At 41.6% G+C, this 13,078-nt stretch overlaps 3 protein-coding genes across 3 annotated transcripts; all 3 read left to right on the top strand.

Moving 5' to 3' along the window:
- Nucleotides 1–6,061: 6,061 nt before the first annotated feature.
- LOC311058410 (histone H4) lies at nt 6,062–6,373 on the top strand (the record flags this gene model as incomplete). Its single annotated transcript, XM_084075847.1, has 1 exon — nt 6,062–6,373. One exon carries the CDS (start codon nt 6,062–6,064, stop codon nt 6,371–6,373), a length of 312 nt encoding a protein of 103 aa, XP_083931973.1.
- Nucleotides 6,374–7,485: 1,112 nt separating this feature from the next.
- LOC311058403 (histone H2B-like) lies at nt 7,486–7,860 on the top strand (the record flags this gene model as incomplete). Its single annotated transcript, XM_084075840.1, has 1 exon — nt 7,486–7,860. The coding sequence occupies one exon, from the start codon at nt 7,486–7,488 to the stop codon at nt 7,858–7,860; it is 375 nt and encodes a 124-aa protein (XP_083931966.1).
- Nucleotides 7,861–9,088: 1,228 nt separating this feature from the next.
- On the top strand, nt 9,089–9,700 carry LOC311058367 (histone H1-like; the record flags this gene model as incomplete). The annotated part of the gene is made up of 1 exon (XM_084075804.1): nt 9,089–9,700. One exon carries the CDS (start codon nt 9,089–9,091, stop codon nt 9,698–9,700), a length of 612 nt encoding a protein of 203 aa, XP_083931930.1.
- Between the last annotated feature and the right edge of the window lie 3,378 nt (nt 9,701–13,078).

Below are 13,078 nucleotides of genomic sequence, written 5' to 3'. Positions count from 1 at the left end.
GATATTTAGCCATAATAAGCACAAATATATGCAATTCTAAGAAGCTACAGCTGTGACTACACTATTGAAATCAGGGGACTTTGTACATGTCACATGAGAGTGTTGAGAGAGTTGATTGATTAGACCAGATCAGGACAGTAGCCACTGTTAAGCGTTTCACTGCTTCAGCCCAGCCCTGCACATGAACTCTGCAGCCACACTGAGGCCCCTGCTGGAAAGCACCCCAGCCCAAACATTATTGGGCCGTGCGACCTGGAAATGACCGTAATAATCCTAAAACGGGAGCGAAAATATTTTTCCAAAAAAAAAAAAAAAGTTTTTTTTGTTTTTGGGCACAGTGGCCCACCGGGTACGCCAAATGGCCAGTCCGCCGCTGGTCCATCTCGGTCCATCTGCAGTCTGACGGACGAGACATAGAGGGCTCTGTCCCTTATATTATATTTTATTATTATATTATATTTGAACTCTATGCTCTGTCCCCATAAGATGCTCTAAAAACTGATAAACTGAGATTCTGAATATAGTATGTGAAATCATATGGACATATTAAAAAATAAATACAATGTGTGTTCCAATGCTCAATATAATTTTCCATTATTAAATGTCTTGGTTGATGGGGTATGATTTGGGAATCATGACATTTTGTTAAACATTCATGCTAAACACTATAGTCTATAGTGGTAAAATATATACCTCATAAATAAAAGGCCCTGTTACAATGTTGAGCAGAAACAGGAGCACATCTAGCATAAGACTGAATAATACGTGTGTGTTTGTGGGGGGAATTGTATGGGTTTCTTAAAAAGCATCTTTGCAAATAACAGTGCACTGGCTTATCCAACCGGAGCTTCATCCTACAGACCAGCGATGGCCAGACCAGCAGGCTCAGAAGGCTGAGGAACGGCGTCCCGCAAGGCTCCGTCCTCTCACCAATGTTGTTTAACATCTACATTCATGACCTGCCAGATACAACATCCACCAAGTACGGCTATGCGGACGACCTGGCTATCATGCTTCGACGTCCAACATGGAAGGCGATGGAAGATGGCCTCAACCGAGACATGGGCATCCTGGCAAACTACCTCCAGAAGTGGCATCTTCAGCTCAGCATGGGCAAAACAGTGTCTGCACTCTACACCTCTACAACCGGGAAGCAAGAAGGGAACTGGATGTGCATGTTGGCAACCACCGCCTGGAGTTCCAGCAAGCCCCCAAGTACCTCGGCGTATGCTTGGACCGAACACTCTCCTACAAGCAACATCTGGATGAAGTGAAGGCCAAAACAACAGCAAGGGTCTCGCTCATTCGACGCCTAGCAGGTTCAACTTGGGGAGCTTCCCCCCAGACCCTACGCATATCCACGCAAGCCCTGGTCCTGCCCGTAGCAGAATACTGCGCCCCTGTCTGGAGCAGAAGCCCCCACGTCAACAAGGTTGACACTGTCATCAACAGCGCTCTCCGGACAGTAACTGGTTGTCTGAAACCCACCCCTGTGTCCTACCTGCCAGTCCTAGCTGGAATCGCCCCAGCCAGTCTCCGACGGGATGCGGCTACCCTCGCCCTGGCAAGAAAGGCCCAGAAGTACGACTGGCACATCCTGCACGAAGCCACAACAACAAGGCAGCACAAGATATGCTACAGTCTATCCCTGAGGACTTGTCCAGAGACGCCTGGCTGGCAGCATCGTGGAAACGGTCATGGTAGACAGCTGGACCCTCCCGTATCCAGCGATACATCCAGGACCCAGGAGGAGGTGTAAAAGGTTGCCATGTCTGCTTATTATAAGCATAAGTCACAAGTCATTTATCTCGATCTCGCTTTAGTGTTGCAGTTACAGTAGTATGCAGATTTCTTGAGTAAGCTAGCATAATGCCAAGTATCTCAGTGTAGGAATTAATAATGTTCCAAGTAAGTCTACAGTTTAATATAGGCCATATATATTTGTGATTCATTCTTTCAGTAGTATCTCAATCTAGGAGAATGCAGTTCAAATATGCTAAAGAGATTTATGGCTCATAGTGCACAGAAAACGTTTTATAATTAAAGTAGACTATAGTGTGCAGACTGTTCATTATATTGTGTGGAATCTATTTTATGTTGCAGCTAGTATGTGCTGATTGGTGGCTATAGCCATTTCCATCTTGTAGCCTACGTTTTCTGGTAATCCTAATTTGCAAAGTAGGCTAAATGGCATTGGAGGTTGTCAAATCATTTAGTCAGTCCTGGCTTCTCTCTGGCTGCGCTGTCTGTTGCATTGCCTCGCTGTCTGCTGCTGACCATCAAATTGCAATTTAATTATAATGATTCTGATAATGATGCTGACTTTACTTTTGCTACAGCAGCAAAGCTAACTCTATTATTACTGCTAACACTAATGTTTCATATAGTGCTGCTGCTATAATTGATACTACTTCAATAGTGCTATGGCTAATGCTGCAACATTCTAGTGCTTATGCCACAACTACTTTTCTTCACTTAAGTATTTTACTGCTACTACTTGGGTTGAACATGTGCCTCTTAGGGTGAATTGCAAGGCACATCAGTTGCTTCCCATGTGGAAGGCCTTCGGATTGTTTGTAGCACAGGCTAACATGGCATGTTTTGCTTTTTCTGTGGAATTGTTGGATTGTTTGTAGCACAGGCTAGCACAGCATGTTTTGCTTTTGTGGATGCTTTGGATTGTTTGTAGCTCAAGCTATCACAGCATGTTTTGCTTCTTATGTGGAAGCTTTGGATTGGATTGTTTGTAGCTCAAGCTATCACAGCATGTTTCGCTTCTTATGTGGAAGCTTGGGATTGTTTGTAGCACAGGCTAGCACAGCGTGTTTCGTTTCTTATGAGGAAGCTGGATTGTTTGTAGCACAGGCTAGCACAGCATGTTTTGCTTCCCATGTGGAAGCTTGGATTGTTCGTAGCACAAGCTAATTCAGCATGTGGAAGCTTATGTGTAAAGCTATCAAATTTTTTGTAGCACAAGCTAACTCAGTATGCTTGCTTATGTGGAAAGCTCTGGATTGTTGTAGCACAAGCTAACACGACATGCTTGCTTCCCATGTGGAAGGCTTTGGCTTGTTTTAGCACAAGCTAACGCCGCAGTGTAGATTCCGCAGTGCACTCTGAACCCATTATGTCATCTGCTGTGATTCACGCTGCCTGGAGCATTGTCCCTGCCCCAGCCTCCGGCACTTATTTTTGTCCCCAGCAGAAGACATTCAGTGGTTCTAAAGAGATTCATCAGATTCCATGTTGGGCTACCTACACTCTCGGCTGCACTGTGAGCTCTCAAGGCAGCGTGAGCGCTGCTTGAGATGTGGGCTTCTCAATGTCTTCTCGGCACTGCTACATCACCTATGCTGCAACATCTACTGTGCTGCCTACAGCCTTGCTGCTAAACTCTGCTAAATCAATACTGCTAACCCTCTCTGGCGTCTGGCACTCTATCCTTTTGGTCATGGGAATTCTGGGGAACACTTGCATCACGTACAGCTTGTTACTTGCAATAGCATTGTAATTGTGCTAAATCTATTAGGCTATGGATGGAGAGGGATATCTGTGTCAGTCAGTATTATCCACTATACACATGGCTAATCTGCGTCAAGCTCTGCAAGCTATAATTTAAGCTTGTATACCTGTATTCTTTTCTGCATCAACTGCCATGATGCTAATTGCTAATATGCTCTCACATAGTGTTTAAATTGAATATTATTGGTTATAGGATGGCCGGACTAATCCAGAATTGCAAAGACATTGTTTTGTCTCTCCATCTGTAGGTCTTAAACTTGATATGTTGCCAAAGCTCGCCCAAGTTGCTGCTCCAGGTAGTGATGGGTACCGATAATAAAAAAAATAGAATGCTTTTAGATCCTAGTCACGGCCAGAACCTGGTTCACTGCAAGCTGCGAGAGATCTGCTCAAGCTGCGGGTTTTCTCCAAGCGTCTACACTGCGTACTCCCTCCGCGTTGGCGCAGCTATACAACTGCAGCGCTGCTTGTTATTTGTATGTGTATGTGGTGCAGTGACTTACTTTCTCCTTTCTCTTTTTGTGATCTTCCATAGGGAGCTGGTGACAGGATTTCCTTCCTCCTGGTGCAGCAGTATAGGACATGTGTTTTTTGTGGATAATTACAGGGACCTTTCAGGTTTATCTTGGGCCTTGGCCTTCATTAGCAGTTCTCTTGTTCCGTTATACAATCGTTTAGCCTTTTACTTGTCTTCTGTCTATCAGTGTTTTCACACACCTTCAGAACACCTGTAATAGAGTACGCTCTTAGAGCTGACGTTGTTTTGTTTATCTCCCTGAGATTATTATGATACTTTGTTGAGGGATTTAGTGGCGATCCCCCCTATTATTTAGACCCTGTTATTATCTCATGTCCTATGCTGCAGCATGTCACTGTGTGTCCCCCTTTTTTTTTTTAGTACCTATTCTATATATTTACAACCAAATGTATCAATCTTGGGAAACTTAAATGTATTTTTGTTTATTGCTATTCTTGGATCTTGGGATGGGTACGCAATGTTTATCTCCAGATATTCTTGACTTTATGCATTAGCCAACCTCCTGATTGAGTTGACTGCATGCGCCCTATTGGGGTGAGCCTATCATTGCATAGTAGTACCTATATAAACCTCTGTGTATGCCCTTTTCCACTATATATGTCCTGATGAAGGCCTGAACAGGCCGAAACGTTGACCAGCAATAAATTCTGGAGCTTTTTGCAACCGCCAGTGTGCAGACTTTATTCTTTTTCATTATACTTTGTTTGTCTAAGCACCTGGACCTAACGGATGTGCGTGCACTACCTTCTTCATACCCCCTGGAACTCCCTCAAGGACCCCTGGGGGTCCCCGGACCCCACTTTGAGAACCAATGCCATAAACCATTCGCATCATGTTTTGGAGTTTGGATCCTGTTTCCACCGTCAGGACTCTGTAGAAGAGTGAAGGCTTGCGGCTTGTAAATGACCCCCACCCCCAGTAATAACCTTTAGCTAACTATTAATTATTATTAATTATATGAAAATGGTTGATGCACACACAGCAATAACGCTATGCATTACAAAGTAATGCATAGACAGCAATGCATAGAATATATCCACATCTATAATCCCCTAAATACATTTGATATATATATATATATATATATATATATATATATATATATATATATATATATATATATATATATATATATATATATATATATATATATATATATATATATATATATATATAATTTTATTATACTCTGTGAAGGATAAGGACAAACTCAGAAAGGGATGCTGTTATAGTATAACTCTATGGTTATAACCCTTACCTAGAAGCCATTACAAAAGACAAGGGAGACGGATGAACGACCAAAAAAATGAATGTTAATTAGTTAAACAAACCAATAGAGCCACGTCTCCAAATGAAAACAAAAACTAGGGTGACTGGTTGATTTTTTTTAATAATATTTGTTTTAAATAATAATAATGTAATTATCCAGTCCACTGTTTTAAGTTGGTCTTTCTAAATGTCTTTAGGTGTCTTTAAGGTCTCATCAGGTAGCCTATTTTAGTCACTTCAGCCCCAGGTGATGCATTTGAAATATTCTAGAGCTCAGTGAAAATTAATATCTAGAATAGATTATCCATGTTTGTCCCATTTTAATAAATGTTCTATTGTATAAGGGAGACAAGAATAGCAGCAACACAAAGTTTAAACAGTAACATACATTGTTATATAAACATGGTCAGATATAACTTTTGCACAGTCAACGTGGATTCCATTTTCACCATTGTTTTAAAATGGCAGTGTAAATAGATAGATAGTAGCTTTTTAATAGTTAATTACTACCACCAAGTCTCTGCTTTATAACCATGCCCAATATGACCGTTGGAGAGAGGTTATTGTCATGCAGAACACAGAATAAAGGGGGTGGGGCTGCAGCTTTTTAGGCAACGCCCAGTGCAGAGCAGGCTGCCTGTCTTCCTATACGTCCTCAGAACACATATAAATACGCATGGCTTCAGCGTTCAGTATCACTTCTGTTCTGTTTTACTCAACAGTTATATCAAAATGTCAGGCCGAGGTAAGGGAGGTAAGGGTCTTGGAAAAGGAGGCGCCAAGCGCCATCGCAAAGTGCTTCGTGATAACATCCAGGGTATCACAAAGCCCGCTATCCGCCGTTTGGCTCGCCGTGGCGGTGTGAAGCGTATCTCCGGTCTGATCTACGAGGAGACCCGTGGTGTCCTCAAGGTTTTCCTGGAGAACGTGATCCGTGACGCCGTCACCTACACCGAGCACGCCAAGAGAAAGACCGTGACCGCCATGGATGTTGTCTATGCTCTGAAGAGACAGGGGCGCACTCTGTACGGCTTCGGCGGGTAAATGACTGACTGACTTCTACCAACAACTCAAAGGCTCTTTTAAGAGCCGCCCACACTTTCCCTACAGAGTTGATTGCTTCGCTCAAACATAAACGTCTGTCTACTTCACCATATGGGCCCATATATTTCCCAAACTTTGCCTCCTAGCACTTTTCCTTTCTATAATTCACGTTAAATGAAATTAAATCAATGTCAATTGGTCTCACATTTTTCCATCTTGTCTGCCATGTCTGGGACAGTATTTATTTGATTTTACGCTCTTAAACATCTATTTATGATTCGTACTGATTGAACCTTTGAATAAATTATGAGTCGAACCCGGGCCGCCTGGATGAAAACCAGGAATCCTAACCGCTAGACCCTATGAGATTATTATAGTATAATATTAATTTAATTTTATCACTCACAGCTTTAAATTGGTGTTTGAATAGCCCAGCTATAAAATATACAAAAGAACTGGACAGGGACATATAAGTATCATGTGAGATTAGTAGCAATAGTCTGCTTTGCCGTTATAGTGGAAATTGAATTAATATATTCTAATGTTCTAATGTGCTTGATTAATATATGATATGTTCTGCATAGGTAGAAACTGTGTTAAAACTGAAATTTCATTTGATTAAATTATAAATATACCCTGAATGTGGACCCATGTGATAAACTATCCCTCTCATTTTTCGAGGGACAATAGAGTATGTAGGCGGGAAAACATTTAGCAGAAACAAAGACAGTGCTGTAAAGTAACTAAGTACTCAAGTACATTATTGAGGTATTTTTAATTTTGGTACTTTAAGTAGGCCTACAATTTGATGCCAAAACGTCTGTCCTTTCATTCAAGTAGGCTACATTTTTAATACTGGCCATGCACCAACAGATTTGTACTTGTGTAACAGATGATTTATTTTCTGCATTTCAGTATTGATACTTTTACTTCATTGAAACATGTGAGTACTTTTCCACCACTGAACAAAGACACCGCCCTCCTTGTGGCAGAATCACCCAATCATGTGCTGGGAGTAGCACACTACATTTGCATGGGGTTGGTATAAATACTCGTGTAACGCTGAGTCCGAGCCATTTCGTCTTTTATATTCCTTGAGAAGAAGAGAGAATATGCCTGAAGTTGCGAAACCAGCGCCCAAGAAGGGCTCTAAGAAAGCCGTCACCAAGACCGCTACGAAGGGCGGTAAGAAGCGCAGAAAGTCTAGGAAGGAGAGTTATGCCATCTATGTGTACAAGGTTCTGAAGCAGGTCCACCCTGACACTGGCATCTCTTCCAAGGCCATGGGCATCATGAACTCTTTTGTCAACGACATCTTTGAGCGCATCGCCGGTGAAGCCTCCAAACTGGCCAACTACAACAAGCGTCGCACCATCACGTCTAGAGAGATTCAGACCGCCGTCCGCCTGCTTCTCCCCGGTGAGCTGGCCAAGCACGCTGTGTCTGAGGGCACTAAGGCTGTCACCAAGTACACCAGTTCCAAATAAACTACCTACTCTACAATAAACACAACGGTCCTTTTAAGGGCCACCCATATTTTCCTTAAAGAGTTTCTCCGCATGTAATATGAGCCCTTTGAAAACTGTAATGCAGGTTCACTGAATGTTGAAAAAGACATTTTATCATGGGCCTCTTTAGAAAAAAAGTATCTTGGTTCTGGCTTCTTCTCTGGCTATAGACTAGTACTGTAACAAGTGCTACATTTAGTTACGTATACTTAAATTACAGATGCGTGTCCCTATTCGTAAAGCTATTTAAATGTAGTGTATTTGATCATAATTTCTGTTTTGTTGAGGTAAAGGTGAGGATATGTATATTGTTCCAGTACCCCCTGACCCTGATTCTAATTCAAAACAATCTAGCTATCAAACTTAGTATTTAGTATAGGCTTACATGTCAGCAGACAGACCCCTTTGACAGCTGAACACAACTGAATGGCATTAATTTCTATATAGTTAATTTAGGTGTGTTCATCTATTTGAAATTGTGTAGAGCAGTATGCCATATGTATTGTAAATGGCACCATTGGAAAAGTGGAGCTTGCTCTCAACTGGCCATCTTTGAATAATATAAATAATAAATGTAAGTGTGAAATTAACTGAAACATGTCAGATTTCTTATAATTATTCACAAAACAAGAGCTTAGCAGAGCCAGATAAATGACCAGTGTCCTCGCCACAGTGCAGGCCAACAGCAGCACTGTGTTAGCAGACACTGAAAAGTTGTACATTTAAAACAAAACGCTTTGCTCCAGACGACCTGTTTTACTTTTATTCCAAAGCCAGACATCTCAGCTTACTCTGCAGCAAATAGGGAACTGGGTATTCTATGTTAAAACTATTTTAAAAGACAAATTACAGGGGAAAGCTGCAAAATACTCTGTGTAATGGTGTATAAGTGAGGTTTTAAACATCTCCAAACAAAACTCAATGGTCCTCAGAGCTCCACATGATTTGATTATGAAGTGAAACTTGTCTGCTATCTGCTCCATTTGTTATTTGACTCCAATATATTTCTCCGTCTGTATTTTATTTGGTTTTAGTTATAGAGAAAGCACAAGTGTCTCAGTGTTCTGCAGCACACAGAGCACTGACCTAGTGGGTTGAGTCTACATGGTTCTCACACATCCTTTAAGTTCCACCCCCTCCTTCGTTTTGACCATCAGTCTCTACTCAGACTTTAGTTCAGTGCATCTGAAATTCAAACCAGAAGAGAATGGCAGAAGTCGCCCCAGCTCCAGCTGCCGCCCCGGCCAAAGCAGCCAAGAAGAAGGCCGCCGCCAAACCCAAGAAGGTCGGTCCCAGCGTCCAGGAGCTCATCGTCAAGGCTGTGACAGCCTCCAAGGAGAGGAGCGGTGTGTCTCTGGCCGCTCTTAAAAAGGCTCTGGCCGCCGGCGGCTACGACGTAGAGAAGAAGAACAGCCGTGTCAAGGCTGCTGTGAAGAGCCTGGTAGCAAAGGGCACCTTGCTTCAGACCAAGGGTACCGGTGCTTCTGGATCCTTCAAGCTCAACAAGACTGCTGAAGTTAAGGCAAAGAAACCCGCTAAGAAGGCTGTCAAACCCAAGAAGCCAGCAGCCAAGAAACCCGTCGCCGCTAAGAAATCCCCCAAGAAGGCAGCAGCCAAGAAGCCCGCAGCCGCTAAGAAATCCCCCAAGAAGGCAAAGAAGCCCGCAGCTGCAAAGAAACCAGCAGCGAAGAGCCCCAAGAAGGCGACCAAGAGCCCCAAGAAAGTGAAGAAGCCCGCTGCCGCCAAGAAAGCACCAGCAAAGAAGGCAGCAAAGCCCAAGGCGGCGAAACCCAAGAAGGCAGCCGCTAAGAAGAAGTGAACATCCACACAACAGCCTGTTTACCCCACAAAGGCTCTTTTAAGAGCCACCCACAACTTCAATTAAAGAAAGTTCCTTAGTTCATTATAGTTCATCTGCAGTGAGAACTGCGCCAATGAAGCATTTGACTCCTTAATGTATATAGATTAGATGAGAAACTCTGCAACAATCCCCGTGATGTATGAAGCACTTATACATGATTTTAATGAGGTCTATATATAGTGTACATATTATAGTGGGCCTATATATATGTACCTATATTACATTCGAATATACGTGTAGTTATACACACGCATATAGCGAGTGATCTGACCTCAAAATATATGATGCATGAGTGCATTCACTTCACTACATTGTGTACACAGAAAGACTGATTTGACACACATAAGTTGTTAGCTCATTCACGTATATAATATTATGTTTTTGCAATTCATTATTAACTGCTGTTGCAGCAAGTAAACAAGAACATGGATAATAAGAATTAACTCTTAATATAGAAACAGTGGGTGGCTCTTAAAATAGCCTTTGTGGGGATTGTTCAATCGAATGAGGGATATTTATTTCTTGGCGGCTTTCTCTGTCTTCTTGGGGAGCAGAACAGCCTGGATGTTGGGCATCACACCACCCTGTGAAAAAAAATACTCTACTTGCTTCATTTATTTTTAATATTTTTGGGGGAAAATGAAAAAAAAAAAAGAATAATGAAAAAAGTAATCGAAAAAACACGGGGCCCTCACGTATTGGGAGAGGAGAGAGAACTTTGTCTCATATAGCCTATTGGCTGATCCTCTGCTGTATCTAGTGGCAAGCCTTTCTCCCTATCAACCCCACTCTTTCTCTTGCACAAGCACATCCAATTCAAAGGAGCTTTTATTGGCATGAGAAAACATTCAAAATGACCTACATTTTTATCCTGATTAATTGTCAGGTGGAATTCAATAAAGCACCATTTCATTTTTAAAAAACATTACAATTTGTATTGACCTTAAGGACACTCATGCTTTATTTTCAGTGTCACTTTCTTCACCATTTTTGATTGATTAAATACTTTATTAGCAGTTTGCAAAGAAAAAGCACAGGAAATTACAGTTCAATTCAAGGTCTGCAAATATACAATACTATGCAAAAACATCATAGAAAAGGAATAGTAATAACTGTAAGTGCTCTTTTAGAGAGTATAATTTGACTGTAGCTACATTATCAAGTGTTGTAACCTGTATTTGTCATAGGAATATGACAATATACAGGAATACTGTGGAATAAGGAAACATGGAATAAAATATAAGCCTCTATTGCAGTGTAATAACTTAAACACGTAAGAGAACACCTTCATTCACTTAAAGTGGATACAATATTCAATATTTCTCATTTTGACATTCTGTGCAGAAATGGTGCACGTGTCTTTTCCAATAGCTACAAACCAAACATGACTACAAAATGTAAGAGACTTCTTGCCAACCCCATTTTATCACTGACCCCCCAATTCTCAATACACAATGTTGCTATGATATATGAATAATACAAACAACACACCATACTGCCAGTGTACCAGGTTCTCTATTTTTTCTAAGCATAGAAGAAGATAATCAATTAATTACACATGATCAATTAATAATAATGAATTAACGAATTAATATCAGCCTGAAGAGCTAGAATCAGGTACCAACATGAGAACATCAACCTGAAAAGGTGAAGATCAATAATTCTATATCACACCCACATACAAGATGCATGTTACTAAAATGTTTCAAAAAAATATACCAACATTTTCACACTGATCGACAAGCTCAAGCTCTCATGAGCTTGTCGATGAGCTGTTTTCAAACAGCCCATTCGGTTCTTAAGTCTGACGTAATTTTGTAGTCCGATGTCACGTCCGGGTCCAAAAGGCACCAGCGCCGTCCACTCTTCATTGTAAACAACATGTTGGAACCCGTAAATCTTTTTACAATAACCTCCTTTTTCAGAAATGAACCATTGAGGGTTAATAAGGGTCTTAAGGCTAATATCATAGAAGTACAAAGTATTTATTTATTATTATGATTTAACATTATTATTATTAACATTAAAACACTTGGACCCGGAAGTTATTCTAGCGGGGCGCAACGTCACGTCTTAACAATCGAATAGGGTTTAAGTCGTTAAGTGGTGCTATTCAACTAATTTGGCAAGGGAACCCCTTCACGGAGACCCCCAGGGGTCTATATTATTATAATAATAATAACTAGAAAATGTGCTCCTCGGAGCACAGGTCTCCGCCAGTACTGTTCCTGATTAATCCTGTATTACCTCACTTCAAAAGATATAAATGATCTTTTGAAGTGACACACCTATTTATAGGTCTCTATTTCATCATGCGTCTCGCTAGCCAATCAAAGCACACCCTTTCAACATATTGTCACGTGTCACGTGAAGCTTGACCAATGTTAGCTTGGTGGACACACGGAAGGACGAGAACGAAAACATAGTCTCCTGGCGGAGACAACAATGAAATTCGCTATGTCTCTGAAACAGTGTTCAAAGTTACTGAAGGCACTGTGAGCAGTGCCTTCTTTTCCTTTCTATGTTCTTTACAGACTCTTGTACTCTTTCTTCCAGAGAATGTAGCAATCTTTGCTGTGTCATGTTGTCAGCATTTGTGGCTCGTCTTTGTTTTTTTGTCATTTGGGGATTCAAGTGGTCTTTGTATCTGTTTCTTAGCTTTGGCCTTCTGCTGTCGGCATTGCGCCGTTGCTTCTTCATGAGGTTTCAGACGATAATTTCCTGCTTCTTCAGTTTGCGTAATGAGAGTTAGTTGCATTGTGTGATCTCAGCTGTGATCTCAGCTGTAATCTCAGTTTGTACTGAAAAGTGCTGTTCCTGACTGTTCCTGAGCACCAGGAAGCCCGCCAGCAGCAGGATTTTTGGTAAGGAATTTATTCCAAGATTGGAACTTTTTCTGCTAATATCTCCTGACTAAATGGGTAACCGCCTTCCATTCCGACATCTCGCGACTCTGACTAGTGGCTTCCGCGTGCGGTTAGGGTTAGGTATAGGGTTCGTTAACGTCAGAAAGGCGACATGTCGTAAAGGCGACATGTAACCACTAAATGTTAGCTTGGCTGATGGCACTGATGTCACTTCGGAACGCGCACCGCAGCGCTCCGAAGTGATTCACCTATTTACAGGTATGTATTTCGTCATGCGTCTCGCAAGCCAATCAAAGCACATCTTTTCAACATATTGTCACGTGTCACGTGAAGCTTGACCAATGTTAGCTTGGCTAGGGGGGAGGGGGGGGACATCGAAAATCCAACGAAAACACTATTATTGTCTCCGCCATGCCTTCGGCCCGGCGGAGACAATAATAATTTTCATTATTTATTTGCTGTTAGTAGT

Source organism: Gymnoscopelus microlampas, assembly GCF_963454915.1.
Source record: "Gymnoscopelus microlampas genome assembly, chromosome: 13".
NCBI classification, from domain to species: domain Eukaryota; kingdom Metazoa; phylum Chordata; class Actinopteri; order Myctophiformes; family Myctophidae; genus Gymnoscopelus; species Gymnoscopelus microlampas.
This window is presented reverse-complemented; position numbering and strand designations above follow the sequence as displayed.